General features: G+C 44.0%; 1 protein-coding gene across 1 annotated transcript in view; it reads right to left on the bottom strand.

The window, feature by feature from the left end:
- Positions 1–21514, bottom strand: part of LOC123759625 (uncharacterized) — an 84069-nt gene extending 62555 nt beyond the window's left edge. The window contains exon 1 of the mRNA XM_045744760.2: positions 21368–21514. Coding sequence (XP_045600716.2) covers positions 21368–21378 — 11 coding nt within the window. The 5' untranslated portion in view covers positions 21379–21514. The remainder of the gene's footprint in view (positions 1–21367) is intronic.
- Between the last annotated feature and the right edge of the window lie 896 nt (positions 21515–22410).

Here is a 22410-nt window from a genome sequence, read left to right as displayed (position 1 = left end):
CTCAGTGACAGGCAAACACAGATATGTAAGTACTCACCCCTCACTAGACAACCCCCAACCACCCCTCCCCCCCCCCTTAACAACCCCCAATCCCCCCTCTCCCCCTTAACAACCCCCAACCACCCCTCCCCCCCGCCCCAGGCTCACAAAAACTCCATGATAGGCAGTTGCTCTCCAAGAGAAAGCCAGTGGGAGACGCCTTGAACTGGTTATAGGGAAAAGATGGGGACAGGTGACGAGAGAGAGGAGGGGGGGGGGGCGTGGGGGAAATAGAATCATAGTACCTATGACAATAAACAAAATATGTACTGTTGCATTCAAAATATGTTCACTTTTTGTACTATTGATAAAAGAAAGCTGTGAAACCCTGAACCATCAACCTAACCTAGATAAACAATAGTATTTCAAAAATATATATATATTGCACATTGCTAAATATGTACTTCTATAAATTATCTATTAATATTTGATCCATGTTTAGCATGTAATTGTTTCACAGCGATATCGTTGCTTTATTAAAATAATAACGTTATTTCATGTCTAGTGGCTTTAGGTATTGTATGTACTGGCTCTATCTATAAACCCAACATTATGTTTGTAACTCATCTTGTATGTATGCACTTTTACCTGAATAAAAATTTGAATTTTGAATTTGAATTTCTGTGCGCCTCTGTTGACAGTTATAATTATCAACGATATTTATTCCCTTCAAACTAAATAAATAAGAGATATCAGATTCTGATATCTTTTTTTAATATTATAGTGAAATAAATGTATCTTCTAATTGAATTAAATAGTAAATGGGAATAAAAATGTTAATTCCATGTTAACGTCTAAACGTCCTTTCCCGCCAATTTCCTCCGGGGACAATAGAGGTCGTAACCCAGGCGTTCGGATCCCTTGGTCGCGCGTCTCATGGCATCGACTGAGAATTATCGGCCCAAAATTGCATTACAACCATAACACGCGATGCGAAATTGTTCCCAAGGCTCGGAATTTCACTCGTTTATTACTTGAGACGCAGAGAGGCTCTAAACATGATCTGAAATGTGAGTACAGGAATCTGGGCGGAGGCGACTGTCAACTTTCTCGACAATTCTCAGACTTCGTAGCCTCATATATTTTATGTTAAAACGCCACAAAATAAGTCTTGCAATAGTATATTCTTAAATAAAGCTGATTATTGTGTTACAAATACAGGAGTTTGTGTGGAATTGCATAAACAGAGACGAGAGAAAAGAAACAATAGAAGATCAAGCGATTGGATCCTACGAACAACTCTCTCCAGCAGCATCCAATTATAGCTTCCAACTCCTTCTCTCTTATTTTCCATCCTCTTATTGCTGCCTATCACGAGGTAAATTATTATCCAACACACTTGTAAACATTACACAATCTTCTTGCATCTTAAAGAGGCTATCAAACACACTGATAAATGTTTCCACAGGTGTTTCCTAACATGTTTTATGGCTTCCGGAGAGCAATAGTGTCAGTGTTTACGACTGTTAGTGTAACGAGGGGGGGGGGGGGTAGGGGGGGGCATGATAATTTGCATTGTTCTGTTAATATTCTTCAAGGATTCTGCCCCGTGACAAGCAGCGGGAAGGGAAAGGTGTGGAGGATGAAAGGGAGAAGGGAGGGGGAGAGGGAGAGAGGGAGGTGGGGGAGGGGAGGGAGGGAGGTAGGGAAAGTATGATAGAGGTGTTTCGTTTCATCAAGAATTTGCTTTTAAGTTCGCGACTTAAACGTGCAAGGCGGGGAAAAACAGGAGTGGAGGGTACTGACCAAGAGGAACCTCCAACTTCATAAACAAGAGGTCATAGATTCAAGCTACATAAACAGGTGCCAAATAAACGATATAAAGTTCACTTTTGTAAACAGTGGCAGACAGTTAGAACAAGCTAAGCTAGAAGGTGGTCGAGGCCAAAACTGTCAGTAATTTCAAAGCGTTATATGCTAAAGAGCACTGGGAAGACGGGACACCACGAGCGTAGCTCTCATCCTGTAACTACACTTTGGTAACTACACACACACACACACACACACACACACATACATACACACACACACACACACACACACACACACACACACACACATAGGAGAAATAGGAGGCAGTGAACAGGTTTATCCCGAACCAAAAGGAAAAAAAATGTGAAGCCAAAGAAGGAACCATGGTTTAATAGGGCATGTATGGAAGCAAAGGGACTGAACAAAAGGGCATGGAGGAACTTCCGAAACAACAGAACATCAGAAATCAGAGAGAGACCAGAGAGCCAGGAACGAGTATGTTAGTGTGAGAAGAGAAGCTGACAGTATGAAAATGATATAGCTAATAAAGCCAAGACTGAACCAAAGCTACTCCACAGTCACATCAGGAGGAAAACCACAGTGAAAGAACAGGTGATGAAACTTAGAAAGGGTGAGGACAGGTACACAGTGAATGACAAAGAGGTGTGTGAGGAACTCAACAAGAGGTTCCAGGAGGTCTTCACAATAGAACAAGGTGAGGTCACGGAGCTAGGAGAGGTGGCAGTAAACCAGGCGGCCCTGGACAGGTTCGAAATTACCAGAGATGAGGCTAAAAGGCATCTGTTGGATCTGGACGTGAGAAAGGCTGTTGGTCCAGACGGAATCTCACCACGAGTATAGAATGTGCAGAAGCACTCTTTAACAACGCCTAACGCTTACAGCAGGTAACGCTAACAACAATTAACGCTCTCAACAGGTAATGCTTTCAACAACGGGTACATCAATGATAACAAAAGGTTACGCTAACAACAGGTGTAAGGCTAACAGGTAATGCCACCACCACCAGCGGGTCCTAACACCACCAACGGTACACAGGTGAAGGCAACAATCACAGAAGCCCAACCACACCCGCAAGAAACCCTTCACAAAACAAGGGAGCGGTTATAGCGAGGAGCCGTGACTCTCACAAGACACTAGCGAGGAGCCGTGACTCTCCCAAGACACTAGCGAGGAGCCGTGACTCTCCCAAGACACTAGCAAGGAGCCGTGACTCTCACAAGACACTAGCGAGGAGCCGTGACTCTCACAAGACACTCAACTCATCCTTTAATAGCCAGTACCTGTGTACTCACCTAGTTGAGCTTGCACGGTCCAACACCTGCTCTTAAGCCCCGCCTTTCAACCTTCATTTGTTCATTACACTGACTTTTTTCACTCGTTTTCCTATCATATTTATATTTAAAGTTGTGTATGGAATTGTCGATGACAACTTCATCAAGTTCGTTCCAATGATTTACGACTCTGAGACTGAAAAAGTTCTTTCTGACATCCCTGTGGGTGTATTCACCTAGTTGTGCTTGTGGGGGTTGAGCGCTGGCTCTTTGGTCCCGCCTCTCAACCGTCAATCAACAGGTGTACAGATTCCTGAGCCTATCGGGCTCTATAGGTGTGTGTATGTGTATGCGTGTGTGTGTACACAGACAATGAGTATATACACACACTATATATCAGAAAAAACGTCTTCAGTAAACTATTACACATAAATCTATTGAGATGGTTGAAGCAGGAGTTGAAACTCAATACACGATTAAAAATGAATCTGTGATAAGAAAAGGAGATGCCAGAACAGATCCCAGTGCCTTAAATTACTAACTATTCGAGAGCCGGGGCTTAGTAGCTGCCGCTCGACACAGAAAACACATCTAGGTAAGTACTTCAAAGTACACACACACACACACACACACACACACACACACATACACACACACACACACATACACACACACACACACACACACACACACACACACATACACACACACACACACATACACACACACACACACACACACATACACACACACACACACACACACACACACACATACACACACACACACACATACACACACACACACACATACACACACACATACACACACACACACACACATACACACACACACACACATACACACACACATACACACACACATAAGAAATACACAAACATTTCCACCCGAAAAAACATTTTAAAACAAAAAATGCAATGAAAAGTTCATAAAAAAAATTCTAAACGCATTTTTAAAATGAGTTGGAAACCGTTATTCTTTTTCTCAATGATAGGGTCGAGTGTCCAGTGGTGAGTGTAGAGGATTTCCGCCTCTGTCCATCCTAGAGGCGCCTGCTAGGTGAGGATGGCACTGTTTTGACCCGCGAGACCGTTATGTCCCGACAGGCATGTAGATGTCGCCCCTTGCGTCACTGCTGCGTCATTACGCTCCCCCTTGCGTCACTGCTGCGTCATTACGTTGCCCGTAACGTCACAACTGCGTCATTAACATTGTTATGTTACTTTCACGGCTCTTAGACAGGTAAACACACACGGGTCACTCCACCAGGAAGCTTGTGTGTGTGTGTGTGTACTCACCTAATTGTACTCACCTAATTGTGCTTGCGGGGGTTGAGCTCTGGCTCTTTGGTCCCGCCTCTCAACCGTCAATCAACTGGTGTACAGATTCCTGAGCCTATTGGGCTCTATCATATCTACATTTGAAACTGTGAATGGAGTCAGCCTCCACCACATCACTTCCTAATGCATTCCATTTGCTAACTACTCTGACACTGAAAAAGTTCTTTCTAACGTCTCTGTGGCTCATTTGGGTACTCAGCTTCCACCTGTGTCCCCTTGTTCGCGTCCCACCAGTGTTGAAAAGTTCGTCCTTGTTTACCCGGTCGATTCCCCTGAGGATTTTGTAGGTTGTGATCATGTCCCCCCTTACTCTTCTGTCTTCCAGTGTCGTGAGGTGCATTTCCCGCAGCCTTTCCTCATAACTCATGCCTCTTAGTTCTGGGACTAGTCTAGTAGCATACCTTTGGACTTTTTCCAGCTTCGTCTTGTGCTTGACAAGGTACGGGCTCCATGCTGGGGCCGCATACTCCAGGATTGGTCTTACATATGTGGTGTACAAGATTCTGAATGATTCCTTACACAGGTTCCTGAACGCCGTTCTGATGTTAGCCAGCCTCGCATATGCCGCAGACGTTATTCTCTTTATGTGGGCTTCAGGAGACAGGTTTGGTGTGATATCAACTCCTAGATCTTTCTCTCTGTCTGTTTCATTAAGTACTTCATCTCCTATTCTGTATCCTGTGCCTGGCCTCCTGTTTCCACTGCCTAGTTTCATTACTTTGCATTTACTCGGGTTGAACTTCAACAGCCATTTGTTGGACCATTCACTCAGTCTATCCAGGTCATCTTGTAGCCTCCTACTATCATCCTCTGTTTCAATCCTCCTCATAATTTTTGCATCGTCGGCAAACATTGAGAGGAACGAATCTATACCCTCTGGGAGATCATTTACATATACCAGAAACAGTATAGGTCCAAGGACTGACCCCTGCGGGACTCCACTTGTGACGTCTCGCCAATCTGAGACCTCACCCCTCACACAGACTCGTTGTCTCCTGTTGCTTAGGTATTCCTCTATCCACCGGAGTACCTTCCCTCTCACTCCAGCCTGCATCTCCAACTTTCGCACTAGCCTCTTGTGTGGCACTGTATCAAAGGCTTTCTGACAATCCAAAAATATGCAGTCTGCCCACCCTTCTCTTTCTTGCCTTATTTTTGTTGCCTGGTCGTAGAATTCAAGTAACCCTGTGAGGCAGGACCTGCCATCCCTGAACCCATGTTGATGCTGTGTTACAAAGTTCCTTCGCTCCAGATGCTCCACTAGTTTTTTTCGCACAATCTTCTCCATCAGCTTGCATGGTATGCAGGTTAGGGACACTGGCCTGTAGTTCAGTGCCTCCTGTCTATCCCCTTTCTTGTATATCGGGACTACGTTAGCTGCTTTCCAAGTATCTGGCAGTTCCCCTGTTGCCAGTGATTTGTTATACACTATGGAGAGTGGTAGGCTCAGTTCTCTTGCTCCTTCCTTTAGAACCCAAGGGGAGATTCCATCTGGGCCTATAGCCTTCGTCACGTCCAACTCTAGTAAACACTTCCTTACTTCCCCACTGGTAATCTCAAACTCTTCCAGTGGTTCCTGGTTAGCTATTCCCTCACTTACCTCTGGAATTTCTCCTTGTTCTAAGGTGAAGACCTCCTGGAATTTCTTATTCAATTCCTCACACACTTCCTTGTCATTTGTAGTGAATCCTTCCGCCCCTATCCTTAATCTCATAACCTGTTCCTTTACTGTTGTTTTTCTCCTAATGTGGCTATGCAACAATTTAGGCTGAGTCTTTGCCTTGCTTGCGATGTCATTTTCGTATTGTCTTTCTGCCTCTCTTCTCATCCTGACATATGACTGTGTGTACTCACCTAATTGTACTCACCTAATTGTGCTTGCGGGGGTTGAGCTCTGGCTCTTTGGTCCCGCCTCTCAACCGTCAATCAACTGGTGTACAGATTCCTGAGCCTATTGGGCTCTATCATATCTACATTTGAAACTGTGAATGGAGTCAGCCTCCACCACATCACTTCCTAATGCATTCCATTTGCTAACTACTCTGACACTGAAAAAGTTCTTTCTAACGTCTCTGTGGCTCATTTGGGTACTCAGCTTCCACCTGTGTCCCCTTGTTCGCGTCCCACCAGTGTTGAAAAGTTCGTCCTTGTTTACCCGGTCGATTCCCCTGAGGATTTTGTAGGTTGTGATCATGTCTCCCCTTACTCTTCTGTCTTCCAGTGTCGTGAGGTGCATTTCCCGCAGCCTTTCCTCATAACTCATGCCTCTTAGTTCTGGGACTAGTCTAGTAGCATACCTTTGGACTTTTTCCAGCTTCGTCTTGTGCTTGACAAGGTACGGGCTCCATGCTGGGGCCGCATACTCCAGGATTGGTCTTACATATGTGGTGTACAAGATTCTGAATGATTCCTTACACAGGTTCCTGAACGCCGTTCTGATGTTAGCCAGCCTCGCATATGCCGCAGACGTTATTCTCTTTATGTGGGCTTCAGGAGACAGGTTTGGTGTGATATCAACTCCTAGATCTTTCTCTCTGTCTGTTTCATTAAGTACTTCATCTCCTATTCTGTATCCTGTGCCTGGCCTCCTGTTTCCACTGCCTAGTTTCATTACTTTGCATTTACTCGGGTTGAACTTCAACAGCCATTTGTTGGACCATTCACTCAGTCTATCCAGGTCATCTTGTAGCCTCCTACTATCATCCTCTGTTTCAATCCTCCTCATAATTTTTGCATCGTCGGCAAACATTGAGAGGAACGAATCTATACCCTCTGGGAGATCATTTACATATACCAGAAACAGTATAGGTCCGAGGACTGACCCCTGCGGGACTCCACTTGTGACGTCTCGCCAATCTGAGACTTCACCCCTCACACAGACTCGTTGTCTCCTGTTGCTTAGGTATTCCTCTATCCACCGGAGTACCTTCCCTCTCACTCCAGCCTGCATCTCCAACTTTCGCACTAGCCTCTTGTGTGGCACTGTATCAAAGGCTTTCTGACAATCCAAAAATATGCAGTCTGCCCACCCTTCTCTTTCTTGCCTTATTTTTGTTGCCTGGTCGTAGAATTCAAGTAACCCTGTGAGGCAGGACCTGCCATCCCTGAACCCATGTTGATGCTGTGTTACAAAGTTCCTTCGCTCCAGATGCTCCACTAGTTTTTTTCGCACAATCTTCTCCATCAGCTTGCATGGTATGCAGGTTAGGGACACTGGCCTGTAGTTCAGTGCCTCCTGTCTATCCCCTTTCTTGTATATCGGGACTACGTTAGCTGCTTTCCAAATATCTGGCAGTTCCCCTGTTGCCAGTGATTTGTTATACACTATGGAGAGTGGTAGGCTCAGTTCTCTTGCTCCTTCCTTTAGAACCCAAGGGGAGATTCCATCTGGGCCTATAGCCTTCGTCACGTCCAACTCTAGTAAACACTTCCTTACTTCCCCACTGGTAATCTCAAACTCTTCCAGTGGTTCCTGGTTAGCTATTCCCTCACTTACCTCTGGAATTTCTCCTTGTTCTAAGGTGAAGACCTCCTGGAATTTCTTATTCAATTCCTCACACACTTCCTTGTCATTTGTAGTGAATCCTTCCGCCCCTATCCTTAATCTCATAACCTGTTCCTTTACTGTTGTTTTTCTCCTAATGTGGCTATGCAACAATTTAGGCTGAGTCTTTGCCTTGCTTGCGATGTCATTTTCGTATTGTCTTTCTGCCTCTCTTCTCATCCTGACATATTCATTCCTGGCATTCTGGTATCTTTCTCTGCTCTCCAGTGTCCTGTTATTCCTATAGTTTCTCCATGCCCTTTTACTTTGCTGCTTAGCTAGCCTACATCTTTGATTAAACCATGGGTTTCTCATCTTCATTTCTCTGTTTTCCTTTTGGACTGGGACAAACTTGTTTGCTGCGTCCTTGCACTTCTGCGTGATGTAATCCATCATATCTTGGGCCGTCTTTCCCCTGAGCTCTGTTTCCCATGCTATATCTGTTAGGAATTTTCTTATCCCCTCATAGTTTCCCTTTCGGTATGCTAACCTTTTGGTTTCGGTATCCCTCCTCGAGTTCAATAACCCTTCTTCAATCAAGTACTCAAACACCAGTACACTGTGGTCGCTCATTCCTACTGGGTCCTCAAAACCGATTTCTCTTATGTCGGAGTCGTTCAGAGTGAAGACTAGGTCGAGTCTCGCTGGTTCGTTTGTGTGTGTGTGTGTGTGTGTGTGTGTGTGTGTGTGTGTGTAATTATTTAAGTGTAGTTACAGGATGAGAGCTACGCTCGTAGTACAACCCGTCCTCTTAAAAATAACGTCACTTTTCGCTGGTATGCGCACTATGGCTAAATTTGGACGTAATTTGAAATGAAATCGACTCACAAAAGTGACGTTCAGACCCCAGTACTCTTTGTAATATAACGTTTTGAAACTACTGACGGTCTTGGCCTCCACCACCTTCTCACTTAACTTGTTCCAACCGTCTACCACTCTGTTTTCAAAAGTGAAATTCTGAAGGTTTTTCGACAGCTTTCCTGCTATAGAAACTAGTGTGTTATTAAGCACCTAACTACTGAAGGCGATTAAGGTGTTTTTACAAGCTCAAATTATAGTTACATCACATACATTGTATAACTGATGCATTACATAGTCAAACTAGTAGGGAAAGGCTTGACATGAACTATGGGAAGGGACAGCTCTCAGCCAGCTAACAGGACTGAGAGCTGGCTGAGAGCTCTCTGCTCCTGTACCCTCCTCTGGAGAGAGAGAGAGAGAGAGAGAGAGAGAGAGAGAGAGAGAGAGAGAGAGAGAGAGAGAGAGAGAGAGAGAGAGAGAGAGAGAGAGAGAGAGAGAGAGAGAGAGAGAGAGAGAGAGCGTTAGCCCCCAGGAACGCTCTGAAGGGGACACACAATACGGGCTCACCATAGCCCGTGCTACTTATAACTTTTTGTTCCAAGTAGCGACTCTTAAACAACAGCTCTGAAGGAATGGGCGAGCGAGGACTAGTCAGACTGGAGGCGAATTGGCTGGAAGGCTCCACTCTAACAAGGCTGTGCTCAAATATAGCAGCTCCTATTGGTCCATACGAGGCAGCTTCTATTTATAACCACCCAAACTCCTTCATATATATGTCTAACCTACGCTTAAAACAATCAAGGGATCCCACGTTTATTTTGTTACCCGGTAATTTGTTCCATAAATCAACAACCCTGTTTCCAAACCAGTATTTACCCAGGTCTTTGCTGGATTTAAACTGATCTATATACATTGTTTCGAGTTCTATTTGTGTTATATTTCTTTTACATTTGTAAATAAAGTGTAATTAACGAATGATTGCGATGATAAAGTACGATTAGGAATTCTGTGGTCGGCGCGCGCACCTTGGCGGTCACCGCACCATGACAAGGAAATAGTGTAGGTGCTGGAGAAAGCTCCTGCTGGAGTCCAGTATTTGCTTCTGATATGTTTTGTAATAATAAAAGTAGTCCACTTAACTTACAACTGTCTCAATACTATTATTATTATTATTATTATTATTATTATTATTATTATTATTATTATTATTATTATTATTAAGTGCAATATACAATTATTTAATTATTTACTATATTAAAAAAGTATTCATAATGTACTATTTCAAAATTTCCCATGAATAATTTAAGTCATATATATATATATATCATAGTCACCATCAAATGACGCAAAGGTTCAATTCACCAAAATATTTAAAAAATGTAAAATCTATAACCCATTGTTACGCAAAATCAGCTGATAGAACATAAACAAAGGCAATGTTGTCATCCAGTCAGCTGATCACGTAACGGTCTAGATACAGAAAATTTTGTTCTCGGACGCGTTCTCAAGGTCGTCTGTACTGCTCTGATTACTGAACAACGCTGTTACTGAACCAGTATTTACCCAGGTGTTTCCCAAATCTAAACTTATCCAGTTTACTTTTAAACAAATAATTGTTTATACACACCAATATTGTACTGCCCTGATTAGTAGCCCAAACACCCAAAATATTCTCTCTCGTAACACATGACCCCCCCCCCTCCCCCCTTAAAAACACAAGAGGTGCATGTTGCGTTCACTTCCAATCGTTACTGTCGTGCTCGTCACGACTTGAGAGAACACGAGTACAGATAATTATTCTCTCAAAATAACGAAATAAAAAAAAAGGTTTAGTGTAATCACGTTGTAAAAATGTTGTCTGAATGTTTTCATTATCTCGTGTTATGAGAGAGAGAGAGAGAGAGAGAGAGAGAGAGAGAGAGAGAGAGAGAGAGAGAGAGAGAGAGAGAGAGAGAGAGAGAGAGAGAGAGAGAGAGAGAGGGGGGGGGGGACATAGTGGTAGTACAGAAGGGAGACGCCAAAATGATTGATAAAGTCAAAAGAATAACATGATTAGCATTTCTAGGTAAAATTAAGAGAACAAATTAGATAGGAAAGGAAGAGGTCAATCACCAGTACTCACAGAGGTCACCAGAAGCGACTCATGCCACGCCCTTAGTACACTAACCTGTAATCAAGGAGAGAAAAAATATGATTATAACTTATAAATTCAGACTTTGTTGTCCCCTCTACCCCCTACCCCCCATTTCTCTCCCTCCCTCCCTCCCTCTCTCTCTCTCTCTCTCTCTCTCTCTCTCTCTCTCTCCCTCCCTCTTTCTCTTTGTGTCATGGTTTGTATAAAGTGAAATAAATGGGAGCGTGATAAAGAGAGAGAGAGAGAGAGAGAGAGAGAGAGAGAGAGAGAGAGAGAGAGAGAGAGAGAGAGAGAGAGAGAGAGAGAGAGAGAGAGAGAGAGAGAGGTGAGAGAGGTGAGAGAGACAGGGTTGAGCACCATTTGACCTACTCTTAAGAGTGACCTCTTCTCACGGACCAGTTGACCTCTTAAATTAGATCTGGCACTTACTAAACTGGCACAGTGACTGGCCCTTGTCACATGTTACTCATTACTCACTCTATTCATCTAACTGTGCCACCAAGCACACCAGTGAGTCACCTGATAGACAACAGCTCAACTAATCTACCAATTACAGTTAAATTTTCAACCTAAATTAGTAATTTAATTTTTTTTACAGTTTTTAATTGAATTAAAATTATAATTCGGTGGTATCTGAAAGTCTAGTGACGAGATTCATGACAAATTGTAGTGCCCACTTGCGAAACCTGTGCATCTTTCCTGTATCATGACAGCTTTGTTTGTAAATATTTCTCAGGTTAGGAAGTCCAAAACGGCATGAGGTTGTCACAACAATAACCTTGAGTTGTGAAGATTACAAGTTCTTGTTGTTATAGCGAAGATGACGAGGATTGTACAGGTTATAGTCAGTCAGGGGATGTGTATAGACACACACACACACACACACACACACACACACACACACACACACACACACACACACACACACACACGCACACGCACACGCACACGCACACGCACACGCACACACACACACACACACACACACACACTGTTGTCAGGTAGGAGTGAAAGCTTTAGAGAAAGTGTTGAAGGCGGTTCTTTCATCTATTATTGTTCACTTATGCAAATTATCACTGGGTGCCAGGGGCATCCCTGTGGTACCCGAGGGTGCCAGGGGCATCCCTGTGGTACCCGAGGGTGCCAGGGGCATCCCTGTGGTACCCGAGGGTGCCAGGGGCATCCCTGTGGTACCCGAGGGTGCCAGGGGCATCCCTGTGGTACCCGAGGGTGCCAGGGGCATCCCTGTGGTACCCGAGGGTGCCAGGGGCATCCCTGTGGTACCCGAGGGTGCCAGGGGCATCCCTGTGGTACCCGAGGGTGCCAGGGGCATCCCTGTGGTACCCGAGGGTGCCAGGGGCATCCCTGTGGTACCCGAGGGTGCCAGGGGCATCCCTGTGGTACCCGAGGGTGCCAGAGGCATCCCTGTGGTACCCGAGGGTGCCAGAGGCATCCCTGTGGTACCCGAGGGTGCCAGAGGCATCACTGTGGTACTAGAGGGTGCCAGGGGCATCCCTGTGGTACCCGAGGCTACCAGGGGCATCCCTGTGGTACCCGAGGCTGCCAAGGGCATCCCTGTGGTACCCGAGGCTACCGTGGGCATCCCTGTGGTACCCGAGGGTGCCAGGGACATCCTTGTGGTACCCGAGGCTACCAGAGGCATCCCTGTAGTACCTGAGGGTGCCAGAGGCATCCCTGTGGTACCTGAGGGTGCCAGAGGCATCCCTGTAGTACCTGAGGGTGCCAGAGGCATCCCTGTGGTACCCGAGGGTGCCAGGGGCATCCCTGTGGTACCCGAGGGTGCCAGGGGCATCCCTGTGGTACCCGAGGGTGCCAGGGGCATCCCTGTGGTACCCGAGGGTGCCAGGGGCATCCCTGTGGTACCCGAGGGTGCCAGGGGCATCGTCCCATTACTGTCATTTCTGGGACAATCACCTTAGGTTTATCCACCCACCTGACCTAACCCACCGATGTATAGAAAACGGGGGATGTGTGCGAGGCGCCACACACACATGGTAGTGTGTGATGTGTATGACACCGTACACAATGTGACGTGTTGGGGGGGGTGTGGTTGGGGCTAGGGGGGGAGGGGGCTTATACACCCCCCTACACCTGGCTACTACACACACAACACTACGTCAATAGTGTCACATGTGTGTTACCTCGGACACCAACACCGTCAACACCCAAGAAAACCAAAAGTCTCTCCCCCACAACCTGGGGTCTAACTCCACCTCCGGCGCCTCAACTTTCCCTGTCTTAGTTCACAAGTGAAACCTTAGGGTCGCGCCCCTCCTTGCATTCTCCACATACCACATGCCGCGGCGCACCACATATCCCACATACTCCAAAATCGTCTTGTAGGGATTTTGAATCGTCATCCTGGATATAATTCCTCCCTTAAATCGCTTATGTGGAAGATAAACTGCAAAGGTGGAAGGACAGAGCCTTGGGGCACTACCCTAGAAGCTGCTGCTACCCACTCAAGCTTGACTGTATCACTTTCCCTTCGTGTCCTTCCAAATACCCACACCCTAATCCAGGTTAGGGTGGATTAGGGTGTGGGTAGTGCATGTGCCTCCTGCAGTGACATGTGTCTGTACATTCCTGAAGTCTCTGGAATGCCACAATCAAGGTTTATCAAGGGCACAATCTAGTTATGGATCATTCACACAATCTAGAATGCCACAATCAAGGATAATCTAGTCAAGGTCTAGAATGTCACAATCCTTTCCACTGTCAAATGCTTCAAATACGCAGGAAATGAATGTAAACACATTCTTTTCAAAAGGTTAAACACAAGTGACATTTATATAAGTTTTAAATCCTATATTAACTTATGGTTTTAAGATGTAAACAATTGCATTTTTTTAATTATTGATACAAGCAATTTCCTTACAACAGATTTTACGCTAATCGACTGATATTTCGATTAGTGTGATTTATTCCTCTTCTTAAACGTTGTCACCACGTTGGCAACCTTCCATGTTTCATGTAATTTCTTCGACTGTAAAGATGTATTAAATACGTAAAAGACGGAGGCTCACGTACCTCGTCTTTACATCCTTTTAAGACCTCAGTAAAGACTTGAAATAAAGTTGTTGTTTCAGATTTAGCTACTCAGGACGAAGTGTCCATGTAGCACGGGCTATGGTGAGCCCGTAATTGAAATAAAGGCCTGAAGTATGTTTATATACACCGAGAAGTATACACCTCTCGGTTAATATATACAGAGATAACGTATTTAGGATACCACACATTTCTTTGTCGTTATCAGTTACCCGACCTGTCTCGGTTTCCAGTGGTTGGTCGTATCCCAAAACTTTGATATATTTGAAAGTATCATTTACAATTTGTATTTTCCTTGCTATAAACTCTTCATAATTTGTTTTACTTTTCTTATTTCTTCAAAAGTCTTTGTTTCTTGAAGATTTATTATTTTAAAATCTAGAATAAAGTTAAAATAGTGTAGTCTATCTAGAACCTATATAAACTTCCTTATTTGTAATGCGTTTGCATATAATTTGTCTTCATTTCTTCATGAGAAGTTTTTTTGTAGTGCCATGGCTAACTATACCCATATACCGACATATATGACATACCCAAAAAATACCCCATAATATATGGGGTATTTTGGCGCTATTTATAAGTGTCGTAAATAGCTCGACCCCCAAAATATTAACTTGATAAAATCCCATAAATCCACATTTGATCACTATACTAAATAATACACGAATTATGCATAATATTTATACAAAATATGAGGTCCTCGTAGCTACGAACAAGGGGCAAGATTCGTCAGGCGCTCACGTGTCCATTTACAAAACCTGTACATCTTTCAACAATCATGGCGGCTTTGTTTACGTTTATTAAAACTTTACAAGCTCCGGAGCACTACAAGATAGTTTATAACAATAATAACATTAACGTGTAAAGGTTTGATTACTCATAACCTGTCTAATACAACCCATCCTCATCAACAAAAGCCAAATGCTCAATAATCCAACCGACAAACCCGTTTATGAATGAAAAAATGGTTTATACACGACTCCAATCAGTCCTGAGGCTAGGCTCGTTCAAGTAGCGGCCAACCCCAACGACGCTTTCATCCCTTTTAACGTACTGAGTATTCAGAATGTGTTTTTTCTTAACTGTAAGATAATATTATTTAATACTAGATTGTATTGAATGGTCAGACCTAACTTAGGTTAAGTGGTTAGGTTCTCTTGGCCATTATTGCTCTTTGGAGTAGGTGGGTGAAGCACTTTAGAGGACGGGGGATGAAACAGAAGTGAACAAAACATTGCACGAGAAAAATACGTCAGATGTGTGTCGTGAATAAAGTGTTCTTCATCCATAAACAGGAGATATTGTGGTTGGATTAATGAACATTTGTTCATTGTTGTTGAGGACGGCAATCTTACTCACAGCTGATGATGTTCCAACATTTCTCGAACAGTGTTTCGCTAACGACGTCTGTTCGAACCACAACGCTGTAAATGCTTCACTCATGTGCTTCAGCCTACAGTTTAGACCTATTGTCTTATGTATGACCCTCTGTCCTGCGTGACAGTGAATACCAGCATTAGCCTCACTTTAATAAGACTATCAAAATCCTCAGATTAGGCAAAATTGTAATTAATTTTGTCAATAAAGATGTTAATAATAATAACCCATGCACTACAAGTACAAATAATCACCAACAGAACCTAAACACCTAACTATACATAGAACGTTAATATATGACATTATTTTATACACGAGAAAATACTTTATAGTATATAATTCGTTAAAACTGATGAATGAGTCTTGGGGGGGTCCCCGCTGCTTTAACGAGCCTTGCCTGAGGATGGGATAGTTTAATATAGGCACAACAAAGCTCCCATGATTGTTGAAAGATGTAAAGGTCTCGCGGGTGGATGTGGAAATGCTTCATGAATGCTGCCCCCATACATACCGTCTGTGAAGTCACCCATCCAGTTACTGATCAGATCAAGTGGTAATTAACCGGACTCATAGAACAATATAAACATCTATCGCTGTTACCACAGTCATAGATACTGTAGGTGAAACTTTCTCACCGTAATAGCATATTTGTGCAAATCCTTTTTTTATTAAGTTTTTACTAAATATATCACTTTCCCTGATATATATTTAAGTTGGCCACTTCAGGGGTCGCTTTCTACTCAACTTCGATTTTTTATGGCCGTTCTTGTTACAGAAAACGTCGTTTTTTTAACGAGGGAAACTATGCTAATTGATGGAAAGTAACCCAGTCTAATGGGAAGGACTAAGATGGGAAAGAAATGAGAGAGGCTGGCTTTTATTCCCCCCCCCCTCTCTCTGTCAGAGAATCGATGCTTTCTTGCTCTCTCTCTCTCTCTCTCTCTCTCTCTCTCTCTCTCTCTCTCTCTCCTACACACATTTCCTTATTCTCGTTCACAGTAACTAGCACCAGCTGGTTGCGGCCATCTTACGAGGCGTCGCACCAGCTGCTACCCACAATTACTGTGGTCCTGAGTGTTAAAACTGTACATTCAGCCATTCATTATTTCCTCCTTTTACAGCCATATTGTTTTTTTCATTGTTAAGTCTTTTGTGAATTAGTTTTTCTTCATTTTTTCCCCATTGACAAGGTTGGTCATTGGTTGCCCAAACACACCCACTACAGCCATCTGTCATGCCTGACGTCTGAGAGAGAGAGAGACAGAGAGAGAGAGACAGAGAGAGAGAGACAGAGAGAGACAGAGAGAGAGAGAAAAGCAGAGAGAGAGAGAGAGAGAGAGAGAGAGAGAGAGAGAGAGAGAGAGAGAGAGAGAGAGAGAGAGAGAGAGAGAGAGAGAGAGAGAGAGAGAGAGAGAGAGAGAGAGAGAGAGATCCTTTAAAATTCTTTAGTAATCGGAACGAGAGAAAGATCTGGGGGTTGATATCACACCAGACCTCTTCCCTGAAGCCCACATGAAACGAATGAACATCAGCGGCGTATGCAAGGCTGGCAAACATAAGAACTGCCTTCAGAAACTTGTGTAAGGAATCATTCAGAACCTTGTATACCTCATATGTCAGACCAATACTGGAATATGCGGCTCCAGCCTGGAGCTCACATCTAGTCAAACACAAAACGAAGTTATAAAAGGTTCAGAGGTATGCCACCAAGCTGGACCCCGAGCTGAGAAGAGTGAACTATGAGGAAAGATTACTGGAACTGAACCTCACGACACTGGAAGACAGAAGACTTAAGGGAGACTTGATCACTACCTACAAAATTCTCAGAGGAATTGACAGGGTAGATAAACTGTTTAACACTGGTGTTACGCGAACAAGGCAACACAGGTGGAAACTGAGTTCCCAAATGAGCCACAGGGACATTAGACATTGAAAAAAAGGACTTTTTCAGTATCAGAGTAGTTAACGGATGGAATGCATTAGGCAGTGATGTGATGGAGGCTGACTCCATACACAGTTTCAAATGTAGACATGACAGCGCCCAGTAAGCTCAGGAGAGGCAGGACCAAAAAGCCAGAGCTCAACCCCCGTAAGCACAACTAGATGAGTACAACTAGACGAGTCACACACACACACACACACAATGGCAGCATGACAAACAAAAAGCTTCATCTCTCAGCATAACTACACATGGTGTATTTGTCATATTTCACTGCTAGACCAAAGTGTTACAAGTGTGAGGCAATTCTTTAGTCCGTAATCTTGTGTTTCTGACGCCCTGTCATGCGTTATACGCCATCTAGTGTATGTATCTACCCACCTCTTGTTACCTAGCAGTAAAATAGGTACCTGGGTGTTAGTCAGCTGTCACGGGCTGCTTCCTGGGGGTGGAGGCCTGGTCGAGGACCGGGCCGCGGGGACACTGAAAGCCCCGAAATCATCTCAAGATAACCTCAAGATAACCTCTGACGTCGCTATTATACAGCAGCTATTGTACTCAACTAATTGTGTTGGCGGGGGTTGAGCTTCGGCTCTTTGGTCCCGCCTCTCAACTCTCAATCTACTGGTGTACAAGTTTCTTAGCTAATTGAGCTGTATCATATCTATATTTGAAACTATGTATGGAGTCAAGAATATATACATTGTACGTATGCACGCATGACTGACGTCACAACATGTTAAACATCCTCTATTGTATGTTTCAAGCCCTTTCTGACGTCACAACATGTGTTAAACGTCCCTTATTGCATGTTTCAAGCCCTTTCTGACGTCACAACATGCGTCGAACCACTCGCTAGACGTTACGACGCACGGGAGAGGCGCCCAGACCTTCCGAGACAGCAAAAACCTTCAAAATATGCCCCAGACACTTTAGGTCACTTTTAAGATCGTGCAAGAGCAACACTTTCACTTACGACCAGCACAAGTAACCCGTCGTCTTCCTCCTCCTCCTCCTCCTCCCTGCCACTCACAAGTGGACCTGTGAGAGACGGAGCTGCCAGACCTTTCACTCCCAACACTTAAGATGGCCTAAATCATCACAAATGTTAAACAAGTGACACTATCTAACTTCATTAACTGATATAAGAACATAATAATATTGGAAACTGTACATGGTCTATTGGTCCATACGAGGCAGCTCCTATTGGTCCATACGAGGCAGCTCCTATTGGTCCATACGAGGCAGCTCCTATTGGTCCATACGAGGCAGCTCCTATTGGTCCATACGAGGCAGCTCCTATTGGCCCATACGAGGCAGCTCCTATTGGTCCATACGAGGCAGCTCCTATTGGTCCATACGAGGCAGCTCCTATTGGTCCATACGAGGCAGCTCCTATTGGTCCATACGAGGCAGCTCCTATTGGTCCATACGAGGCAGCTATTTATATACACCTAGATCCATTCACATGTGTGTCCTACGCTTGAAACAATCCAGTGATCCCATACCTATGTTACCGGTAATTTGTTCCATAAACCAGTAATCGAGACCATTTATATCAGAAATATTAAAACACTCTTACTATCTAGAATACAAATAAAAGCAATTGTCACGAATTAGTAATCACCAATGACGCTTAAATCGCTAGCAGTTTTTAACAGGATAACATGGCCGTAAACCTCTACCAGAGAGCATACGACATGATCCTTATCGTCACTGATAGCATGATGAGTTATCAAGACAGTGAGACGCAGATGGCAACACTCCCTGCCAAATAGAAACGTAAGCCACTTATAAACAAATAAATAAAACAAACTCTACGATACTAACACATAAGGATGACAATAGAGTGAGAAACAGGTCCCAAACATGTCAAATGATGCAGATTAACAGTAAAGCGAAGAACAAGGACAAACCATAAAAAAGTAATTAAACTGGAGGACAAAAAAAAAATAGTGTGTGGGACCCAAGCAGCACGAGGCTGCCCGGTGAGGTCGGTTGGTCTCCGTTACCAGCCTGGTGTAGACCCGGGCATGTTGTTCTTGTTATAGATTCAGCTACTCGGAACAAGTTCCAAGTAGCACGGGGTATGGTGAGCCCGTAGGGAATTAGAGGGGGCCCGGGCAATTGCTGCCTCAGTGTGGGTGTCCTGTCACCCCCTTTCCTCCCTACACACCTCTTGTGTGAAGATGAGAGAAGTATATATACCCTGGAAACACAAACTGTAACTCTCTCTATTTTCCGCTTGTTACAACTTGCAATAAAGTTGTTACATCTTGGCTTAACGTGTTTATGACGCATTAGAACGTTGTTACAACTTGCTATATTGGTTGTTATAACTGGTTAGGTGTTAAAACTTGTTCGAACGTTGTACCAACGTTGTAGTTTCGGTGTATGTTTGGCGATATATCTGTGAAGACTGATGGTTCTTGTGGCTTGTTCACGTAGTTTGAATAACGAGATAATCTCCTCAACCAGCCAATAGTAACGAGTACAAGCGCCGTTTCTCACAATACATCGTTGGGGGGAAAATAACTGTCACGAATCTATGATATTTTTTTCCCAGTGCATTGAGCAAGAGCCGTGTAGCCCGTGTTTGTGGGAGATTAAACATGAATATGAATATCACGTAAAATATTATATTTGAGAAAAGCCTTTGTGATTCATCGCTTGAACGGCTGATGTAGGTTGATATTGTGGATGTGAGATTGTGTCTAGTGTGTAATATTTTATGGTTTTTGTTCAACCGGCCGAGTACTCGGTCATGTTCAACCGGCCGAGTACTCGGTCATGTTCAACCGGCCGAGTACTCGGTCATGTTCAACCGGCCGAGTACTCGGTCATGTTCAACCGGCCGTGTTCAAGCCTAGTACTTACCCAGACTTACTCACGCTCTGGGTACTTGGTACCCACTTACTCATGCTCTGAGCACTTGGTACCCACTAACTCACACTCTGGGCACTTGGTACCCACTTACTCACACTCTGGGCACTTGGTACCCACTTACTCACACTCTGGGCACTTGGTACCCACTTACTCACGCTCTGGGCACTTGGTACCCACTTACTCACACTCTGGGCACTTGGTACCAAATCACGCTTTTGACACTTGGTACTCACGCTCTGGGTACTGGGTATGCACATATGTTCCTTGTTATTCACTTATGCTCTGGGAACTGGGTAATTATTCATGCTCTTGGTATTGGGTATCGGGTACTCCTCACGCTCCGGGTACTTCCTCACACTCTAGATAACTACTCACACTCCAGGTACCCAGTCATGATCCAGGTACCAACTCACGCTCCGGGGGTACCCAGTGGTACTCTGAATACCCACACACGCTCTGGGTACCCACTCTTGCTCTGGGTACCCACTCTCGTTCCAGGTACCCACTCTCGTTACTAATAATATTATTCTCATCATTTACACTTTTAATGTAATAAAATCATGATATTTGAACTGATATTTCGCCTTAAAAATACATAATAAATTTCAGAACGAGAAAATTTTGATTTTAAAAACGATTAAATTGTTTTTTCGTTAAGATAACAATTTACTAACTTTATTGAACTTTTGTCAATGTGTACCTTATCTTGTCACTATCTACGGCTTCTTCTAGCTGGTAATTCGAAATATATAGATCATTATACAGAATAAAACTTATATTTAGTTTAATCGATCAAAAAAATTTATTCGGTATCAGATTATTATTTTTTAAAGGAGATTTCAACGCGTTATAGAAAGTATTCCATGATACAATTCTTCCTTTTAACCCATTGGTGATTTTAAGGAGATTTCAACGCGTTATAGAAAGTATTCCATGATACAATTCTTCCTTTTAACCCATTGGTGATTTTAAGGAGATTTCAACGTGTTATAGAAAGTATTCCATGATACAATTCTTCCTTTTAACCCATTGGTGATTTTAAGGAGATTTCAACGCGTTATAGAAAGTATTCCATGATACAATTCTTCCTTTTAAACCATTGGTGATTTCAATGCAACATATGCAATAATCCCACTGGAAGAATTTAACGCAAAGTGTTGCAGAGATACTAACCTGATATGCATGGTGCCCACGTCGATGGAGTAGACACTGAATATATACGATTATCAAAGCAATTAATAACTGTCCTCTAGTGCATTATCCAGTGTTTGTGGTGAGAGGAGGAGGGAGCCGTCCGGCGGACTGTTGCCCCGACGGTGTCTGGCTGACAAGTGGAGGCGGGCTCGCTCCTCACCGCCTTATATACCTTCCCTTCACCCCCCCCCAAACACCTCCCCCTCCTCCTCCTGCCCCCCCCCAGGCCAGGACAACCCCCCCTCCCTCACCCCCCCTAACCTCTTCTGCTGTCCTATCTCACCTTTGTTCACTCCCTTGTTCACTCTTTGGCTTGTTCACTCTTTGGCTTGTTCACTCTTTGGCTTGTTCACTCTTTGGCTTGTTCACTCTTTGGCTTGTTCACTCTTTGGCTTGTTCACTCTTTGACTTGTTCACTGTTTGGCTTGTTCACTCTTTGGCTTGTTCACTCTTTGGCTTGTTCACTCTTTGGCTTGTTCACTCTTTGGCTTGTTCACTCCCTTGTTCACTCTTTGGCTTGTTCACTCCCTTGTTCACTCTTTGGCTTGTTCACTCTTTGGCTTGTTCACTCTTTGGCTTGTTCACTCCCTTGTTCACTCTTTGGCTTGTTCACTCCCTTGTTCACTCTTTGGCTTGTTCACTCTTTGGCTTGTTCACTCTTTGGCTTGTTCACTCTTTGGCTTGTTCACTCTTTGGCTTGTTCACTCTTTGGCTTGTTCACTCTTTGGCTTGTTCACTCTTTGGCTTGTTCACTCTTTGGCTTGTTCACTCTTTGACTTGTTCACTCTTTGGCTTGTTCACTCTTTGGCTTGTTCACTCTTTGGCTTGTTCACTCTTTGGCTTGTTCACTCTTTGGCTTGTTCACTCCCTTGTTCACTCTCTTGTTCACTCTTTGGCTTGTTCACTCCCTTGTTCACTCTTTGGCTTGTTCACTCTCTTGTTCACTCTCTTGTTCACTCTTTGGCTTGTTCACTCCCTTGTTCACTCTTTGGCTTGTTCACTCCCTTGTTCACTCTTTGGCT

This window comes from Procambarus clarkii, chromosome 8, assembly GCF_040958095.1.
Source record: "Procambarus clarkii isolate CNS0578487 chromosome 8, FALCON_Pclarkii_2.0, whole genome shotgun sequence".
NCBI lineage: Eukaryota > Metazoa > Arthropoda > Malacostraca > Decapoda > Cambaridae > Procambarus > Procambarus clarkii.
This window is presented reverse-complemented; position numbering and strand designations above follow the sequence as displayed.